This window comes from Rhamphochromis sp. 'chilingali', assembly GCF_963969265.1.
Source record: "Rhamphochromis sp. 'chilingali' genome assembly, chromosome: 7".
NCBI classification, from domain to species: domain Eukaryota; kingdom Metazoa; phylum Chordata; class Actinopteri; order Cichliformes; family Cichlidae; genus Rhamphochromis; species Rhamphochromis sp. 'chilingali'.
The window spans coordinates 10,304,693-10,324,645 of NC_137934.1; the positions used below are offsets into that span (position 1 = coordinate 10,304,693).

The 19,953-nt window shown below is 42.7% G+C and overlaps 2 protein-coding genes across 7 annotated transcripts in view; one reads left to right on the top strand and one right to left on the bottom strand.

Moving 5' to 3' along the window:
- The window catches only part of wnt5b (wingless-type MMTV integration site family, member 5b), an 83,659-nt gene that overhangs the window by 23,877 nt on the left and 39,829 nt on the right, over positions 1-19,953 (bottom strand). For 4 of the 6 annotated variants that reach the window (XM_080887082.1, XM_080887080.1, XM_080887081.1 and 1 more), the window contains one exon: positions 18,998-19,087. In XM_080887082.1, the coding sequence (XP_080743208.1) occupies positions 18,998-19,015 (18 nt within the window). In that variant the 5' untranslated portion in view covers positions 19,016-19,087. Of the gene's footprint in view, positions 1-3,928; positions 4,010-18,997; positions 19,088-19,953 lie in introns of those variants that run through there. The other 2 variants (XM_080887078.1, XM_080887077.1) reach the window with 1 other exon arrangement.
- On the top strand, positions 11,260-15,075 carry fbxl14b (F-box and leucine-rich repeat protein 14b). The gene has a single exon (XM_080887110.1). The coding sequence runs from the start codon at positions 11,914-11,916 to the stop codon at positions 13,114-13,116; it is 1,203 nt and encodes a 400-aa protein (XP_080743236.1). The 5' UTR covers positions 11,260-11,913; the 3' UTR covers positions 13,117-15,075.

The following is a 19,953-nucleotide window of genomic DNA, read 5'->3' on the forward strand; positions in this document are numbered from 1 at the left end:
ATTGTTCAGAGGATTCAAATCTAAGCTGTTCTGTGTACGAGTGGCAAGCGACCAAAATAATGTGAGATTAATAAAATGAACGCAACCTAAATTTGGAATTAAATCTTTTTCGTTATTTAAAATATCTTTGATGTGGGAGCCAGCTGGTGAGTAAAAATCTGTTTGGCAGCACATTTATCAACTGTTGGCGAGTCATCTGTGTCCTGAATATTTTTTATTTTTCTCATTCAAGCGTTGATATTTCAAAGACACGTCTCGGTATGAAAGCTCAAGTATTTTAAGATTTATTTTGGTCTTATGTTTGGTTTTAGATTTTGACTAAGTCCAGTTAGAGTTTTTTTAAGACTACAGCTTGCTTGAGTGACTTTTGCTTTTCTTAAAGAAGTCCCGTGTTTTCCAGAGTGAGTTTCACACCAATTTAACACAAGTCTTAACAGGTAAAAACATTTGAACAAATTCTGGTTAAATTGTTTGAATAGCTCTTGTCTTGCGGGAGGACTCAGGTGATTGTGCTCAGTCTCGTATTTGCTCATTGCTCTGGCATTGGTATACGCACTGTATATCCACACCACCGAGAGTAATTTCTAGGATTGAAAATGAACTGTTTTACACTTTCATGGGTCCCGGTACAAACACAGAGACATTGAGAGATCCTGTCAGGCTAATGCATGCACACACACATCCACAGACACAAGCACACACATAAACACACACAACAATATGCAGACTATTCATGCCAAAAGATGACAGAGTGCATTGAGAAAATGCCAAAATGCTGACTACTGAGGGAGAGAGAGCACACGGACTGAAAAATCTCCTATGTCAGACTGCAGAGCTGGCAGAAAAGAAAAGCATTGTTGAAGGGACACACACACACCTAGGCAGCCTGTGTGGTGCAAAAAATTGGAGCAAAGCGGCAGTGCATAACATAGACACACACTCATAGACATGCATGCACACATGCAATCTTTGAGGCATTGTGGTGAGATGGAAGCACAGAAGAGCTGCCAGAGAGGGAGAGAGAGGTAGGAGAAAGTGCACAAAAATGAACAAATAAAAAGAAATTGAGGTAAAGATAGATAGATAGAGATGGATGTAAAAAAGAGCGACTCAGATACACAGAAAATAGGCTTGCAACTCCTGGCATTGACCTCCTGGTGTCTCCACCCTTTTGTGCATCACCCTTTTTGTCTTTTTGCTCTTAATGGCCATGTATATTGTGCCATAACAGAAGGAGTAGAGCTGTGACTGTGCAATAATGAAAGAACATCTGTGGGAAGGAGGCATCCCTAAAACACAAATGCCAAATGGCTGCTGGACCAGAAAGCAGCAGCAATCCCTCAGATCCAAAGCAGAAAAAAGTAACATCACTAAGTCAGACAGCAAGGCGTGAACAGCTGGACAGCTGGACAGCATAAAGATCTGATCTGATTATATGATTACCTAGGAGCAGGCAGGTCCCCACAGGGGTACAACTCCTTCAAACACCTAGTTGATAACCTGCCTCTCAGGCATCATAACAGCACAGGAATAATGCTCAGAAGGGCATCAGAAGGAAAAGCAGAGGACAAATCCACCAGCACTATACGACAGAGCAGTCATCCAAGACTCTAGCCAGACTAATCTGAGCACCCCCTGGATTGACTGCAACAAAGCCTCAATGCCCTCGCGGATCCTAGAGTTCTTGACACTTTAACCCTCACTGATAACCTTCAAGAACTCAAGCAGCTGAGGAAAACAACACTGGAAGTTAACTCAAAGGCCATTGCACAACTCACCACCAAGTGTCGCACGTACAAAGGTGATGCTGCTGTTTTGCTGTGTCCCAAACTCCCCTCAGCCAGCTTAAAGAGTGAATAAGCACACTCAAAAATGGAGTGACCATCAGCCACCTCCTACGCATGGATGACATCAACTCACTGTCAGTGCCAAAGCTGGATGAGTGTAGCAAATGTCATCAGGACACTTACAGGACACCTACATGTACCTGAGTATAGTACACACCACAACGGTCTACAACAGTTAAATAGTGTGGTAGTGGTAAGAAGAAGACCTCAGCCTTGAAAATCATTAGATAATCAGCTAGAATAGTAAGCTGGACACAGAAAGAAATACATCATAATGATGTCAAGACAGGAAAACTTCTCACAACACACAGAGGGTTTAACCCTAAGTCCAACACCTCAAGGCTCTATGAGCAATGCGATGAAGCAGAATAAGGAGTGTTAAAACCAAAACCTGGGATGAAATAAGGAACATCTAACCCTAACTACATCAGGAAGATGGCCCTTAGGATAACCTGGTCTGAAAGTGCTTCAGGCAGAAGACATATGGTGATAAAGATGAGGAAAAGCAAATACTTTGAAAGACCAGAGGTGGAAGGAAGTGGCTGATATCAAGAGGTAGTACCGGAGGCTTAAAAAGGACAAGGGGCACACAGAGACTCTGACCATGACAGGGAATGAACAGGTCCCAAGTACCATATCCATGAAGGCAGATGTCTATCACAGTTGACAGGACCCAAGGTTCAGGCTGCATGACGATGCCCCTGAGACACTCCGGTACACAGCAGGATGTAAGATGCAAGCTGGGGCCAGCGTAGACTGAAAAGCTCAACCAAGTGACCGGGATAATGTACAAAAACATCTGTGCCTCATGCGGATTATACGTCTTCAAGTCCCGCTGGAGCACGGCACTAAAAGCAGCTGAGAATAACGGGGCTAAGACCCTGTGGGACTTCAAGTTCAAGACAAGCAGCTGCTGGTTAACCAACCAGATATAGCGGTGGCTGATCAGAAGCAAAAGAGAGCAGTTGTGATAGATGTGGAAATCCCATCTGACAGTATAACATCAGAAAAAATGAGCACAAGAAGATTAAGAAGTACCTGGGGCTGAAGGAAGCCTAAAGTGATCACCACAATGGAAGAGTGGCTCCAGCAGCATTCCATCCACAACATCAGAGGTCTCTGTCCATTAGAGTGCAGTCCTAGGGACAGCTAAGATACTGTGCAGAACCCTGAAACAAGTTTGCCTCCAGAATTTTTTCATAGGGGTGGCCATATGGGGGCCACTAAAAATATTTAGGTGGCACACCAAAAACAGAACAGTGCAGGGGTTCAGTAGAGGGGAGGGGTTGACGACAGGAAATCTGGAGGGACATACAAAGTGACGTAATACGAAGGGCAAAAACTGTATATTGCAGGAACAAATAACAAGTTAATGTTTCAACTCATTGTAGGATGTCATCCTCTCTCTTGTGATCATGTTTTTTTTGTTGTTTTTTTTAAATTATTACCAACATAGGACAATCTTGCCAGGGGGCCCACTTGGGGACCAGCAAATTTTGGGGGTTGGCCAGTGCCCCACCCCCTAGTGGGGGTCCCTGCTCTGAAGCTCACTGGCCTCTTGTAGAGAACGTGAGCTTAAAGAAGACACACCAGCCCCCATGTGAGAGGGAGATTATTAGAGAGGGAGAGAGAAAGAGAGATGCAAGAAGGGAGCTGGGAGGGAAAGAGGGAAGAGAAGAGCAGAGAAGCTTTGAAGGCAGGTGTAAAACACACACACACACACACACACACACACACACACACACACACACACACACACACACACACACACACACACACACACACACAACCATGTTTAAGTACTGTACAGTTGAAGCGAGGAAAGACCTGAAGGAACATAAAAGATTTAAGGTGTACAGTGTACAGCGTGCATATGTGTACACACCCACATGCATCTTAGGGCCATTGAGGTGTTGTTACTGTTTTCTTTCATATGCTGGTGTGCATGCATGCATGCGTGTGTGTGTGTGTGTGTGTGTGTGTGTGTGTGTGTGTGTATGTGTGTGTGTGTGTGTGTGTGTGTGTGTGCGCACACGCATTCTTTATGTTTTGTTTGTGTGCTAAAAAGAAATATAATCTACCGAGTCATGGTAATATCCTTTCAGGAAGGTGTTGCCATTCAGGGATATGTGTTGACACACGCCCATGTAACCTTGGCAACCAGCAATCGCTGTGGGTGCAGAATCACATTGTGGAGGAGAGCAATTATCCAGTTAGAGTCCTCCCCTGAATCATCAAATACAGACACATAAAGTTACACACAAACACATACACAAAAAGACAGACACACACACACGTCTGGTCACATGACGAGTAGAGTCTTGTGTTATAGAACACTTTGAAAGCACACTCTCTCTTTCTCTCTCTCTCTCTCTCTCTCTCTCTCTCTCTCTCACACACACACACACTGATTTTTTCAACCTCTATTTTAACATACTGACACTCTTTTCTTCCACTTCCTTTTTCCGTAGTCATTCCTCCCCCCCCACATCTCACTTTTCGTCTTCCTTCTCTTATCCATCTATCCCTCTTCCGCTGCTCTCTCACTCAGTGTGAGTGCTAGCTTGGGCCCAGCGGGTTTTCTAAGAGGGGTATGACACACCACAGCAGCAAGACGACGCACACACACACACACACACACACACACAGAGCTGTGATGTGAGGCAGACAGAGGGAGACAGGAAAACAGGAGAGAAAAAAAAAATGCAGTGTGCACACCACACACACACACAGACACACACACAGACACACAGGCAGGTCATGCAGAGACAGACTCAGCTACTGCTGCTGAGGAGAAAGCCTGTGGCATATAGACCTGCCTCTCAGTTTTTATGTCATTTCTAGACTATTTATTTACGCATCTTTTACCTCATCGCTCTTTCTTTCATGCTACAGATGACGAGAGCGACAAACCAAAGACACTTTTGGTGATGCATATAAAGTTTTTTGAACAAGCCAGTCTGGCTACAGTCTTAAGGTCAATTTTTGGTATGAATACACAGAAACAAGTTCAAAATCCATGTACGGTTTGGTTTAACTAAACAGATTATGGCTTTCTTCTTTCACCCCTGTTGATTTCCGGGAGGTTTGTCCAGCAGACCAGAGCTGGCCACAGTTTAGCCACATTTAACTGAGAGCTGGTGTTAATCTCCCACCATGTTTAGATCTCAAGGTGTTTGCTGTATCATTATATGGCTTGGTATTCATGTCAGGTTTGCTATTTTGAAAATGCATGACACACTCTGTGCCCGGATACCAAGGACGTAGGTGTTGGCAGCCACAGGGGACAGTGCAGTTAACTGCTTTGTTTTTGCCCTTGATGAAGTTACAGAATATAAGCTAAAAGCAGAGTGGGACATACTAGGTGCTTTGCATTTATAAATACAGCCTTTATGTTTCTTTGATGTGTTTTAAAAAGCTCAAATCGATGTTTGAACCAAATACTACTATGTTATCTATACTTGGCTACTTGCAAATAGTAGTAATAATATTCACACTGTATATTTTAAAGCCTAGAAGCGGTCTTCAATATAAGCCATGGTGTCGCAGTCATGGTGTAGTAAGACAAAATTAAAGAAGTCCTTTTAATTTTTGCTTTTCTTTTTCTTTTTTTTCTTTTCTTTTTTAATTATTATCTTTTTTTTTTTTTTTTTTTTTTTTTTTTTTACAGAGGAGTCTCCCCCTGCAGCCCATTAGAAGGACTACATATTAAAGCCTTTTTGACATTGGCTGCACCTCATACTGCTGATTTAGACTTTTACCCACACCGGTTATGATGTAACCTATCTGAGGGGCCGTAGCCATTATTCATGCCTGTGCATGGTGTTAATTACCTTGTGCACTGCTAACCACAATAGAAAAGAAATCCTGGGACTTTGTTGTTTTTCTCTCCTGCCTCCCCACTCTTCGTTGTGATCACGTGTTTTTCTTGGTTTTTTTGTTTAGCTAATTTTGTCAATCTCTCACATCTGTCAGTCCTATGCCTCTATAATTATTATTCCTTGTTTTGAGGTGATAATCGTTTTTCTTTCACTGTGAAAAAGTAGCCGTCAATGCATAGGAGGAATCAGGCCAATCACGATAGCTGTGATCTGCGCTGATGTGATGTGCGCATCAGGTTCCAGCATAGAGTTTCAGACGGTTTTGCAGTTACAGTGTACCAAAAGAGCATATTTAAAACAGAAACCTAAATCCCCTGTTAGTCCCACACTTTTTTTTTTTTTACGCAGTTTATGACTCTGCACTGTTCCTAACCAGAACTTTGCAGATGAACATTTGTGGATCTGCTAATTTTTGTTTTTGTTTTTTTTTAGCTTTGCCTCTGGGAAAAGGCAGAATTAATAGATGACAAAGAACTTATTTGTAGCAACCAAGGGATAAAAACAATTAAAACTGTCCACTGTGCTTCTCATCAACACTTCTTTCATGTATTTTGTGTTTCTTCCTCTGCTGAGTGAATTTCCCAGTGGTTGTTCCCTTTACTCTTAAAGCCAGCAATCAGTATTTAACCTACACATAGTATCATTGCCCAAAGGTGACTTGCAGTTGAGTTGTTGCAGGCAAGCATGACTCTGTACTGGCTGGATCCCCATAATACTTCTGTGTTCACACTGGAGGCACGAGTGTTTTCCAGCCTGAGATAGATATTTTGATGAATGTTTATACTTTATGAGGCACACACAGTTACAAGCAAAACTCACAGAGAGCACCTTGTTGTGGATTGGGTTTAAACTGTCGGGCTAGTATGAGCAATTCTTCGTGCTAAATTATAAACACTGTTATAACACATCTTGTATACGTGCTCATTCTAATTCATGTTGGTAATGTTTTAACGCTATAATTCATGGCAATAATTTGGAAGAATTGTGAAGAGAAGCAGAAAGAGAAAGTAGTGAAACAATGTGTGCATACAGTACAATTTCAGAGAGACAGAACAGACAGTAACACAAATTAGACTGCGTACTGGAAAACATTTGTTTGATGTTGTTAACGTAGAGTAGGGCATATTAGTCCCAGCTCAGCTGAGCTGAGACTAATATAAGTCATTTGAGAGTTTTACATGGAACAAAGACAGTGAATTTTATTTTCTATGTCTTTCAGTGCAGATGCATATAAAAGGATATGGGGAACATGGTCATGCAAAATTATTAAAGAGATCAACAGCCCTTTCAGTAACATTTGGGCTTTGCATTAAGACGAATCTGAACATCCATCATGAGGAAGGAGAACAAGAGAATAAGAGGGAGAAGTGGGAGAAAGGAGAGTTGCCGTCAGTTGTGCATGGCTGCTTTTTTTTTTTCCACGTAAAAGCGGCGTTTTCTGCAGCCCCTCTCCCTCTGTCTTATCTGCACCTGATCACTGTTGCCTCTCTCCTATCGCTTTGCCTCTATGTTTCTCATCAGCTCTTCCTCTCTCTTTGCTATCTCGTAGCCACTCTGCCACACTCCACGGGCTACAGCAAACGGCTCCCCTGTCGTTTTATCGCACATACACGCACGCATGCACACAAACGCGCACACAAAGAAGCTCGTGCGTGCATGTGTGTGTGCTTGAGAAGATGCGAACATTTAAAAACAATCGTGTTTACATGACGAAGGCTACAGAATCACATAGATATCCTGTAATGTGTATGCATATAGCAACTGACAACCTCTGCTGCTGAAAAAATTAAGCCATGCAAAAAAATAGAGTTTCTTATAAGACTGCCTACAAAAAAGTTTTAGTTTCATTAGATAATTTAGAAATCAATAATAATAACTGAGACGAGTGGTCTTGTTTATAACTAACCCTTTTCAATTTGATTAAGACTTAAAGTAAAAGGCTTAGCTGTAGTCAGCATCAGTCTGCTCTCTAATTTAATTGAATAATGGCAAATAATATGACTTGCTGTGAGGTATAGTCCATCTGAGAGGTTTGTGCTCCAAACTTCTGAGCACAAACTTCAAGTATTTTATTAGTGTTGCACTAATAAAAGATATCTGTATCTGTGCCGTGCAGTTTATGAAGACGGCTTGCTAACAAAATTTCCTAGCTTTTTCTTCTTCCAGCTTATCACTTTAGAGGTTGTTACAACTGTCTATCTGCCTTCATTTTACCCTATCCCTAACATCGTCCTGTCACATCTCAGTCACACCAACCCTTTGCATGTCCTCCTTCACTACATCTTGAATCTAAGTCTTCCTCTTTTTTCTGACCTGGCAGCTCCATCTTCGACATCCTTTGCCTAGTAAATCCACCATCTGGATATCTCCCAATCATCTCACCCCCTAACTTTGTCTTCAAACTACTCGATTTGAGCTGCCCCTCTGATGTACTAATTTCTTATCCTTTCAATCCTGGTCACTCCCAATAAACATTTTACAATGTTCAGCTCCACCTCCTGTCTCTTTGTCAGTGCTACCATCTCCAAATCATATCAAAGTAGGTCTCTCTACCATCGTATAAACCTTCCCTTTCACTCTTGCTGCTCTCCTTCTCTTACAAATCAAATCTCATCTCCACTCTCTTCTCCTCCTCCCTTGAGCATTGCCTCTTGCTACGGATGGTTGAACCCAGGTATTTAAACTTATCTACTTTTACTACCTTTGCTCCTTGAAGTTTCACTGTTACACCTCTGTCCCTCTCATTCACACAGATGTATTCTGTCTTGCTTCTACTGACTTTCACTCCAGAGCATGCCTTCACCTCTCCAGGCTCTCTTGCACCTGCTCCCTGCTCTCACTACAGATCACAGATCACCTGCAAACATCATAGTTCACAGTGACTGCTGCCTAACCTCATCTGTCAGCATGTTGTTGGCATGTTGTTGGAAAATACTGACAGCGCATGGACGGATAGCCCAACAGATGCCACCACTGTCTCACCATCCTCATACATGTCCTGCACCACATCACATCAATAGTGTTCTTTCTCGGCATGAAGCCATGCTGCTCACTGATCATAACCTCTCTTCTTAACCTAGCTTCAAAAACTCTTTCCCATATCTTCATGGTATGTCTCATCAGTTTCAACCCTCTGTAAGAAAAAGTTTGCAAACATTAGTTGATAATTTAGCACTACACCCACGATGGTCACTTTGCAGCAACAAAATTACACTGCTGCTTTGAGATGCATCCAGAAAATGTCACATCTTTTAATTTCAGTCTACACATACACATATAGACACAGCTGCCTTAGCAGTGGAGGATATGGAACACTAGCATTCCTGCTACTAAACTAAGGCAATAAAAGTTATAGTTTTGCCAGCCATATCTTATCATCATTACACAGTCCCTGCAATCATCCACTAGTCCCCTTAGTCTTAACCACTAAACCTGCCAGGGTCATGGGGGATGGAAGCTATAACACTTGGTGAGAGGCAGGGTATACTGTGATCAGGTCAACAGTCCAGCACAGGGCTAATACAGAGAGACAGAGAACCATGCACACTAATTTAGAATTACCAGTTAAGTTAACATGCATGAAACCACAGAAACTACAAACTACACACAGATTCCCCAACTGAGCAGTTAAGCAAATTCATAACCAATAACGCTCTGGAAAATACTGACAGCGCATGGACGGACAGCCCAACAGATGCCAGACAAATCATGTACAAAGCAAGAAATATCCACAAATCTATCACACTGTAATATATTCACATGCACGCCGCTCCAAGTGAGCGGCTGCAGCACAACGGCTTGCCTTTCTCTTTCGTGCTGTGTGCATGCAGAAAGAGTAAAAGTTTCAGATGAACACTCTGAAACTTTCTTGCAATTCCCTACGGCTTTTTGATTCATCCAAATTGTTAGCACTTTGTTGCAGTTAGTAGATTTTGAAGATGCCCTCATGAGGACTGACTCTCAGATTTAAGACTGTTCAGGAAGGTTCACTTATCCAAATCATGTTTGAATTTGTTCGTTGGCTATTTCATTTACAGAAATCTTTTTTTAAGATGTCATATGGGCTACACAATATATTTCTATACTGAAATATCCATTTTTCCCCTAATAATCATTCCCTATCCTTATCGACTTGTCTACATAGGTTTCAGATGCATTCTTGGTTTATGAAACATCCTAAATCTAACTAAATTAGACTAGTGCAGGTGATGGTTTCTTGACTTAGGCAACAAAGGTAAATTTTAAAATGTACCTTTATTGCTATAATTGGTCATTATTATGGTTTGATACACTGAATAAGCAACATTAGAAAACATCTATATATAGCAATCTATTACTGAAACTCACACACACTGATTGATATATTCTCAGTGCCATCAGCTGAGACTAAAATAAGTCTTTGATTATTCAACTATCAAAACATAACCAATGCCAGATGTGAGACAACAGCTTCAAAGTTTGCTTCTTTATGAGAGACACATGAGAGAAAGAAAGCCTTTGACATTTTATTTGCTTTACACTTTATAGAATATTTTATTACCATAGTAATCTATGCTCCAACTTTAATGTATGTATCTTGTACATTTGTATATCATGAGCCTATTAGTTGTAAAAAGTGGCTGTAGAACAGCAACCTTATATGTGTGTGTGTGTGTGTGTGTGTGTGTGTGTGTGTGTGTGTGTGTGTGTGTGTGTGTGTGTGTGTGTGCCTGTGTAGTGAAGGGAGTGACCCACACACACTGACACAACCTCTGATGTGGTCTTAAGGCTTTGGCAACTTTCTGCCAAATACCAAGCCAATAAAGCATGTTCAAATTAATTAAAAGGGATTTTACTCACGGGTTGTACATTGTTTTCAGCGTTATTTAAACTATTCTTTAAACTCAGTTTTGTTTTATTGGAGCCACAGTTATTCTTCCCAGTATTTGACTGATGACATGTTGATTGATCGTCTCTGGAAAAGTGCGTTTATTTTCTGGTTTTGCAATAAAGTAAAGTGTTGGAGGAGAGTGGACGGAGAGGGGCTGTTTACAAAAAAAGACAATGAACGCGGCTGGCAGCTGTAGAAGCGCTCTAGTTACAACACCAACAACAATAACAACAAATTCAGAATAAAAATACTAAACGTTCATGCCAAGTAAGCGGACTGAAAGGAGCTTCTCCACTTGGCTTCCCTGTGTTTCCCGTGTGGTCCGCTCAAAGGGTTAAAGCCCAAAGTGAACTGAATTGTAAGAAGTTGGTTTCCAAGGGAAACTGTTCGCACCGTTCCAGCTGAGGCGGGACAAACCAACTGTGTGACACGGAGGGGGTAGGGGTGGGTCGATAAAATAGCGAATTAATTTCAAGCTACATCTGCTATTAAATCATTGTAAGAACGTTTCGGTGTAACGACGTGCTATTAAAACGCCCGTAGTAACGGTGGTTGTCGTTAAATACATTTTAAAGAGACGAGGGTGATATTATTACTTCCCTCCACCCCTTCGGTACAGCTAGAGTGCTGGGGTCCCTGCCAAGTCGGTTTGAAAAGAGCAGACAAAGGCTTTGAGCCCAGGACGCCCCTCTCTCTCTCTCTCGCTCTGCCTATAAAGCCGCTCCAACTCTATCTTTTTTGCTTTTCTACCATGGGGTCGCTTCTTAATACGTGTCGGTAAGCGAGTTGGTTTTGTTTTTACTTTCTTAATCTGAAATGTATGACCGTCTGGATCCTCGCACGGCGGAGAGAGGAAGGCTTTTTGTAGGTATAATACAAGGAAGCGTCGTCTGAGAGAGGGAGCGAGAGGGGGAAGGATTGACGCTTTTCCTCCTCTCCTCCTCCTTCTTCCTTTCGCCCCCTCTCCTCCTCTTTTTGGCGGAGAGAGGGGTTGAGGCAGGAATAAACGCTCTTTTTTGTTGTTTTTTTCCCCCTTTTTTCTTTTTTAATACATTTGAATCCTACTGCGCAACCAGACCGGATCACGTGGCACTGGAGGGAGTTTGATCGATTTTGCACAGTTCAGTGTGAGAAAAAGAGAGAAACACACAACTCCAATTTCTTCTTCTTTTTTTACTTCTGTGGATAGCTGGGACTGTTGATACTTTTGCATTTTGTGCGAGAGGAGGGTGTGATTGAGTTAAGTCTTCTGTTTTTCTTTTAAGCCTTGGAGGTGTGGAGTATTAATTTTTATATGCCTGGGTTTTGAAAAACAATGGAGACGCACATTTCGTGCCTCTTCCCAGAAATTTTGGCAATGATTTTCAGTTATCTGGACGTGAGGGACAAAGGCAGGGTAGCCCAAGTGTGCATCGCTTGGAGGGACGCATCCTACCACAAGTCAGTGTGGAGGGGGGTGGAAGCCAAGCTGCACCTCCGCAGGGCGAATCCCTCCTTATTCCCCAGCCTCCAGGCCAGGGGCATCCGGAGGGTCCAGATCCTGTCTCTGCGCCGCAGCCTGAGCTATGTCATCCAGGGAATGCCAAACATCGAGTCCCTCAATCTGTCCGGCTGCTACAACCTCACGGATAACGGGCTGGGCCATGCGTTCGTGCAGGAGATCCCATCACTTCGGGTTTTGAACCTAAGTCTGTGCAAGCAGATAACAGACTCTAGTCTAGGGAGGATTGCTCAGTATCTGAAGAACCTGGAGGTGCTGGAGCTTGGTGGCTGCAGCAACATTACCAACACTGGGCTTCTGTTGATAGCCTGGGGCCTCCACAGACTCAAGAGCCTCAATCTGAGGTCCTGCAGACATGTCTCAGATGTGGGGATTGGACATTTGGCGGGCATGACCCGTAGTGCAGCAGAGGGCTGCTTGAACTTGGAGTACCTGACCCTCCAAGACTGTCAGAAACTGACAGACCTGTCACTCAAACACATTTCCAAGGGGCTGACCAAGCTCCGGGTACTGAACCTGAGCTTCTGTGGGGGGATCTCAGACGCAGGGATGATCCACCTCTCACATATGACTTCCCTGTGGAGCCTCAACCTACGCTCCTGTGACAACATAAGCGACACGGGGACAATGCACCTTGCTATGGGCACCCTAAGACTCTCTGGGCTTGATGTTTCGTTCTGTGACAAGATAGGAGACCAGACTCTGGCGTACATCGCTCAGGGGTTGTACCAGCTCAAGTCCCTGTCTCTGTGCTCGTGTCACATCTCCGACGACGGGATAAACCGGATGGTGAGGCAGATGCACGAGCTGAGGACCCTTAACATTGGACAGTGTGTGCGCATCACGGACAAAGGGCTGGAGCTCATAGCGGACCACCTCACCCAGCTGGTGGGCATCGACCTGTATGGATGTACCAAGATCACCAAGAGGGGACTGGAGAGGATCACACAGCTCCCCTGCCTTAAAGTGTTGAACCTGGGACTCTGGCAGATGACAGAGAGTGAGAAAGTGAGGTGATTGGAAATGCTTGGTTTTTTGTTTTTGTTTTGGGAGTGTGTGTTATTTTTCTTTTTTGGATGGAGACAGAGTGGGAAAAGGGAGGGATGTGTGGGCAGAGGAGTTTCTTTTCTTATTTAAAAAGAGAGAAATCCTTCCTTTTTTTTTTCCCCTTCTGTGTAAAGTGTGCTTCTCCCATGTGACCAGGATGTATGCTCAAAATGTTTTATTTTTCTTTCTGTTGGCCTTGCAGGACTGAAATCAGTGTTTGACTCCAATATTCAGCCTGGCAGAAAGCAATTCAAAACTTCTGTCATGAGCTCACGAAAATCCGTGTTAAACGCAATGTTTTGGTCTCAAATCGAGTTTTAAGACCTCACAAAAACTGGACTTGGGACTAGAATAACTTCAGCTTGTTTGCCAGATTTTGTTTCCAATCAGGTGTCGTTTTCCCTAATGGAAGAATCGGCTTCTCTTCCTGACACTTGCTTCCAGAAAATTCTGGATGCGAAAACTTGCATCCATCCTTAAAAGTCAAAAACAGAGGTTTTAAAACTTTACTGTGGGACTTTTATTTTTGCAGTGAGTCTGAGGCATTTACGACTAATCTCCGCTACAGCCATCACGCCTAAAAAAAAAAACCAACAAAAAAAACCCAACACAGACACACAAAAAACATTTGGCTACCTCGTATGTGGTTATTTTCAAAGGGTGTATACTGTTAAGAAGGAAAGAGAGACTGGGAGAAAATGTGCCTAAAGGGACTTGTGTCTGCCCCCTCCCCCATCCCTCCATCGCCTCTCTCTACCCTCCCTCCCTCTTCCCTGAGCAGAGCTAGAGAAAGGAGACCAGGACACAATCTAACTACCTTTGTTAATTTACCCCCATAAACAAGAGCAATTTCCCAGAGAGAGCCACGAGAGGGGGAAAGGGGAAGGCGGGCTGTCAGATCCAGTCAGAGAGTGAGAGGACGTCGCTTTATGCAAAATACATTAAAAACCTGCTTGAGTGCAAGAGCTTTTTATATTGTTAAAATTTTCCTATTTTTTTTTTTTTTTTTTTGTAAGGGATAAAGTCCAACTTTACACCCTTTTAGAGATGCATTGCATTCAAGCTTTGATCAATATAAAGGAGATGCGATTGCAAGCCTATACCTGTAGTGATTCTATAACGATAGATGCATGTTAAAGGTATGATCAGACCGTCATTAAAAACCCAGTGTATGTCCTTACAGGATTATTAGGCTGTAGGTATTTTTGTTGTGAAAGGGATGCTGGTGGAGATAAATGTCAAGTGAATGTTGCTCAGAGCGTCGTACTTCAAATTGAAGTGATTTCTATATCTTAGCCTTTATTCGTGGAAACAAATCAGGGTTCGTGGCTTTTCTTTTCCCACGTTTATACCGACACATTCATATTCACGTTGCTCTCACCGGTATATAGAGAGAGGAGGAGGAGTTTTTTTTATTTTTTTTATACCCTCTTCTTTTTCCTACCATCTCTCACCCTTCTCCCCCTGAATAAAAATACCCCAAATCCATTTTGAGACATGCTTAGAATAAGGAGTAATCGATTATTTTTCTTTCTCTCCCTTCCCATCTCTGGTTACAAGCAGACTGCGTCTCTCTCACTCACTCACTCACTCACTCACCCTCTCTCCACCTCGCTATTCCCCATCTCACTCTCTCTCTCTCTCACACACACACGCATTTAGGCTGTACACACATGCACACGCGCGCACGCACACCGCCGCCAGTGTGTGCGCGTTTTAATGTAATGCAATGACCTGCTAGAAAATTAATCTACGGATGTGCGTCCTGCTGAAAAAGCTGTGTGTGAGTGAGTGTGCGTGCGTGTGTTTGACAATAAAAAGATGTACTGTATATTATGTGTTTGTAAAGAGAGAAAAAATGCAGAATCCCAAAATTAAATTGTTTTATATTCTTACGGTTAAAACAATTAAAGATATTTATATAATGAACGAACGAGAGCGGTGTGGATTACTTTTGTGTAGGTGTAGCGCTCCATTGTTTTCTGTTTTGTTTTTTTTGGAGGGGGAATATAAAAAAATACCCACAAGGTATTTTAATCTTGTTTCCCATAAAGACAATCACAACTGCTCTGCTCTTGTCCTACAAAGATATATTCCATATTCAGGCGCATTTAAGACAATAAGCTCTCTTATTTTCATACATTACTCCCAATAATCGCCCACGCATCTCTGAGCATTGTCCCTCATCAGTTCTGTCTTGCTTCTCAAAAGGGCTGAAAAAATTTCTCTTGTGTTGTTTTATTATTTATGAGCAGATTCAAAATGGATGCTTGCCGTCTTGATTTGGCTGCCAGGGCCTGTGTAATTAATTATCACCAAGGCGTTTATTGCAGGAAACTGTTCTACCCTGCTGATTTTTTCTAATCATAAACGTCTGTTTTGTTTTCTTTTTTGTCCTCTACAACGCTACCAAAAGGTGTTTAGCTTAACTGAGTTCCAGATGCAACTCTCAGGGTTTTGTTTTTTGTTTTTTTTTTGGGGGGGGGGGGGGGGGGGGGTGTATTTGGTGGATTTCCTGGTTTAAATGAAGGGTTTGGGGCATTTAGTCTGGATCCTTTTCGCAGTGTTTTACTTCACATGTGGCAGAGCTGCGTCTGTGCAGCTGCATGTGCGGCGTAATGAGATCTAAAAGTTGGTTAGAGCAGATCTCCCTCTTCTCTGCTTTCCATCAGGACGTGTCCTGTGTGTGAAGTGACACCACACACACACGCACACATAGGGGGTTGCCAGGCCAGTCAGTAGCCATTGTCTCCCTTTAGAAGTTAGAAAGGCAGGTTTGGGTGCTTTTTTTTTTCTTCTCTTCCTCTCTTTCTCCTCCTCTTGTTCAGTCACGCATACCAGATCCTAGACCAGGCAAGAGACCCCTCTCCCCCTTACTTTGCCCCCCCCACTTACCACCATGCACACACGCACACACACACAGACTGCTTTTTAGCATTCCACACCATCATTCAAAGCATTTAAGCATTCCCTCTCCCCTGACTCTCTGTCCATGGGGATTTGGGGATAAAGGCCAGCAGAGGGATTGTTGACCACAGGGACAGAGAAAGACAGAAAGAAAGACACACACACACACTCACAGAATGCCAGTGTTTGCTGTTTCTTAAGTTTGCTTTAGCTGGCCTTTGGTCTTGTGCAATAACGCTGCAACCAGTGCACACTGAGATGTGGAAAAAAGAAAGAAAAAAGAGAGACACAGTCTGTGACATTTTGAGCAGCTTTGTCCCAGAAGCATCTCAAACCTGTTTGTCAGCCACAGAATGCTATGAGCTACTGTTGCTGATGTAATTTGACCCTGCATTAGTGTTGCTTTAAATCTACCAGAAAATGTGTGTTTATGTGCTAAATGCCTGAGTTAGATTAGGAGTTCCTACATGCTGCAGCAAGGCGACATGAAGCCATAGGAGTAAAGTAAAAGAGGTGTGACACTGAGATAAAATGTAGCTTGGATGCTGTTTAATGAATAGAAGTGGGAGACGTACAACACAACTAATTGTTTCTTTATCATTTGACATTTGTGCATGCAGACCTTTACCGAGCAGATACGGAAGAGAAGGTCATATCGTGGGTTTCTACAGAAAGGTCGGCAGGCTGAAGTGTAGACTGACGAAGGTGCAATCAGCTACATTCAAATGATAATGCAATACTTTAGTAATCCCTACAGGGAAAATCCCTTTTTGTCCACTACACTCCATAGGGAGGTCAAAGGTCAGACTCTGCTCCTGAGCCCCCCGCTGCTGGGTGCTACTGGGGGACACACGAACACAGTGAAGAGCTCTCATGTTTTAACATTATATCTGCTTGCTCCTCACTGTTTTGCTGTAAGTCCCTGGAGGTTGTCCGGAAGAACTAAGAGGCATCGGCCCTTCCTACTTTAAAATATTGAAGGTTTTCTTCTCAATTAAAAACAAAATCTCATCAATAATTTAGGAGAATACAAACATGAATGTTATTGTACAGAATGACTCAATTTGCATTTTGAACAAATAGAGAGAGAGCTGAGTGAGTTTAATGCTGGGTGTTCAGCATTATGTGCTTAGAAGGCATGATATATCACTCTGTGCATAGACTGCAAGTACAAAAAACAGGTTATACAGTAAAGTAACTTGCATGAAGATATCGTGATTTGTGTAAAAACTAAACACGTGAGCTCATTTGCACTGAATGTTCTGAGTGCACACTCTCCTTTAGGACAGTTGCACTTCTCTTTGGTAATAACTGTACAAATGCACAGCAGGAAAAGCCGTCCCTCTTCCTGCAGTTTTGGTTCGTTTTTTGCACATGACACGTGCATCATTTATAATCCATCTTAAAAAGCAGTGAACAGTTTGGCTCCTGCCTGATCCTATACTATAGGACATATAGGGTCACAAGAATGTTAGCTTTTGGGAGAAGAAGCTTGTCTGCTTCAGTTAAAGTCAATTAAAACTGCATGCTAGCTTACAAATTAAAATAGTTGTAATTTCCACATCCAATCCAAGGTCCTATCTTCTATGGTTGCTTAATGATATAATCTCTCTTTAGCCAGCAAAACCAAATGTCCAGACATGATTGATCCACATGGCTAACAAAGAGGAATTTACAGCTTCAGAATAACATTGAGAGCCACTGCTATGCTTTTAAGCTCTACTTATCCTTGTTGATGAATATCACAAAAGGCTGATCACCTGACTACCACCACTCTCCTCAGGTTTTCACTTTGTCGTGGATCCTAAAGGTTCAGCATTGCGCTCGGGCAAAGCAGCGTGTGCACTGTAGGAAGCTCGGATGAAAAGGACTTCATGTAAAGAACATGTTGTAGCTTCCTCTCAGTGAGATTGTCTCTTCCCCCTCACAGATCCTGCCTGCCTGCCTGCATGACTGACAGCTCCCAAACAAAGTTACTTCAAAAACTTACAGGCACTTAAATCAGACAAAACCAACATTTCTGCTGCATATAGGTCACTGAGAAAACCTTTTCATACTATTCATAGTGCTGTTTTTGCTTTTGAAATCTGTTTTGTGTGTGTGTGTGTGTGTGTGTGTGTGTGTTTGGCCTGCAAGTTGTAAAAGTTGAACTGTGACTTGTCACGTTGCGCTCTGAACCACATTTCCTGTCAGGTGGAGAGGAACGGTGTTATGTATGTGTGCGAGAGTGTTTTACTGCTATCATTAAAGGAATAGTTCGCCATTAAAAGGCGAACTGGGGTTTTTCACAACAAAGCAGCAGGGATATTAGCAGCGGAGTGCTACTGCCCTCCCCCACATGCCTTTGGCTGCAACAGCTTCTGTCTCTCCCGTCTGCTGTGTTGTCTGTCTGTCTTTCTGGCCTGTTTTTAGATCTCTGCCTGTCTGCTGGTCAGCTTTCATCCTCGCCTTTTTTTCTTATTCTTCTTGTCAACTTATTTTGAAGCCTTATTTCCTTCCTGTCTTCTCACCTCTCTACTTCCCATTCTTATCTTACCTTTGTCATTCTCTTTTCACCACCAACTTTATTTCTCTTTTTCCTTTAGTGCTCCTTTCTTATCTTTCTCATTCTTCAGCCCCCCCCCCCTTACAATTCCCATTTCTTTCCCCATCATCCCTGCCTCCTTCCTCCTCTTTGTGGCACCTGGTGTTGAGGTGTTGCTGAGGTACAGTGGACTGCTCTACCGTCTGCTGTAGAGCTGTCCCCGGGGCCCTCGGGGGCTCAGTGTGTCTATGTGCTTCAGGAAACGTTTTTTTTAAACCAGCAGCTCCAGTCAAGAACATGTACTGCTGCTTCTGATTTAGGCATCCATGCACATACTGTACACACTTTTCAGAACCAGTGTTGGTCAAAAATAGCATTAAAAGAGCAGAGGGGGGATGGTGTGGTTTTACTGTAACTTACTGGTTTTAAAGCTGGCATAGTCAGGGAAGAGGCAGAGAAGCGGAAGAAAAAGCACCTCTGTCCGACAGTCTGCTGTAGTCAGCACCCAACCTGTAGATAGGAACAGCAGCAAGGCAGTAAAGCAGAGAGAGGAAGATAGAAAAGTAGAGAAGTGGTAAAAATTGAGGAGGGGAACGGGGAAAGAAACAGATGAGAAAAAGTTGAGGTTGGTGAGAAAGAGAATGAGAGGGAGAGAGGAATCTGTGAGTCACTGTTTAACTGTGGGCTGCAAGAAGTCGGCTAGCCATGTTAAAATACCGTCTGTGCGCACACAAACACACACGCTCCAACAATATCTGGCTCAACACACACGTGTGCACACACATATTAAAATGACCTATGTAAAAGAATAAAATAAAAAAACAGTTGTGCTTTTTTTGCCCAGTAGACCAGCTAATTATTTTCAGTTGCACACGAGGCACACACACACACCTCTGCTGCACATTCCTATCAAAGGAATGAGCTGCTTTTCTACAAAGGTAAGACGTTAGGGATAAGTCAAAAGAGTTTTTTCCCACTTCTGAAAATCTAACTTTTACAGGAAAAGAAGGAACACTGACATTATCCAACCTGTAACTGATGAATTAGTGAAAAACCTTCCTAACAAATGAATTTGATTATTTTTGCCTGCTAGACAGAGGCGAGTCTGTGGTTCTAACTGCTCTAAAGACACACATCTAACATTTTCATGTCTTCATCTTAGTTTTTACTTTTTTTTAAAAAAATTGGTTTTCGACTGCAGCAAATGTCTGCTTTTATTACGAGCCAATCAGCTGATTAAGGTATAATTTCCTAGAGGTGCTAAAGGTAAAATAGTGGGATCACCAGACAGGATCCCATTATTCCTTTGAGGAAAACAAACAAACTGGAGAAACTCACTGATAAAAATCTTAGTATTTATTATTAGGCAAAACTTC

Bases quoted from the DNA above. Each gene is read 5' to 3' on its own strand.
- fbxl14b (XM_080887110.1), top strand. From the start codon at position 11,914: ATGGAGACGCACATTTCGTGCCTCTTCCCAGAAATTTTGGCAATGATT.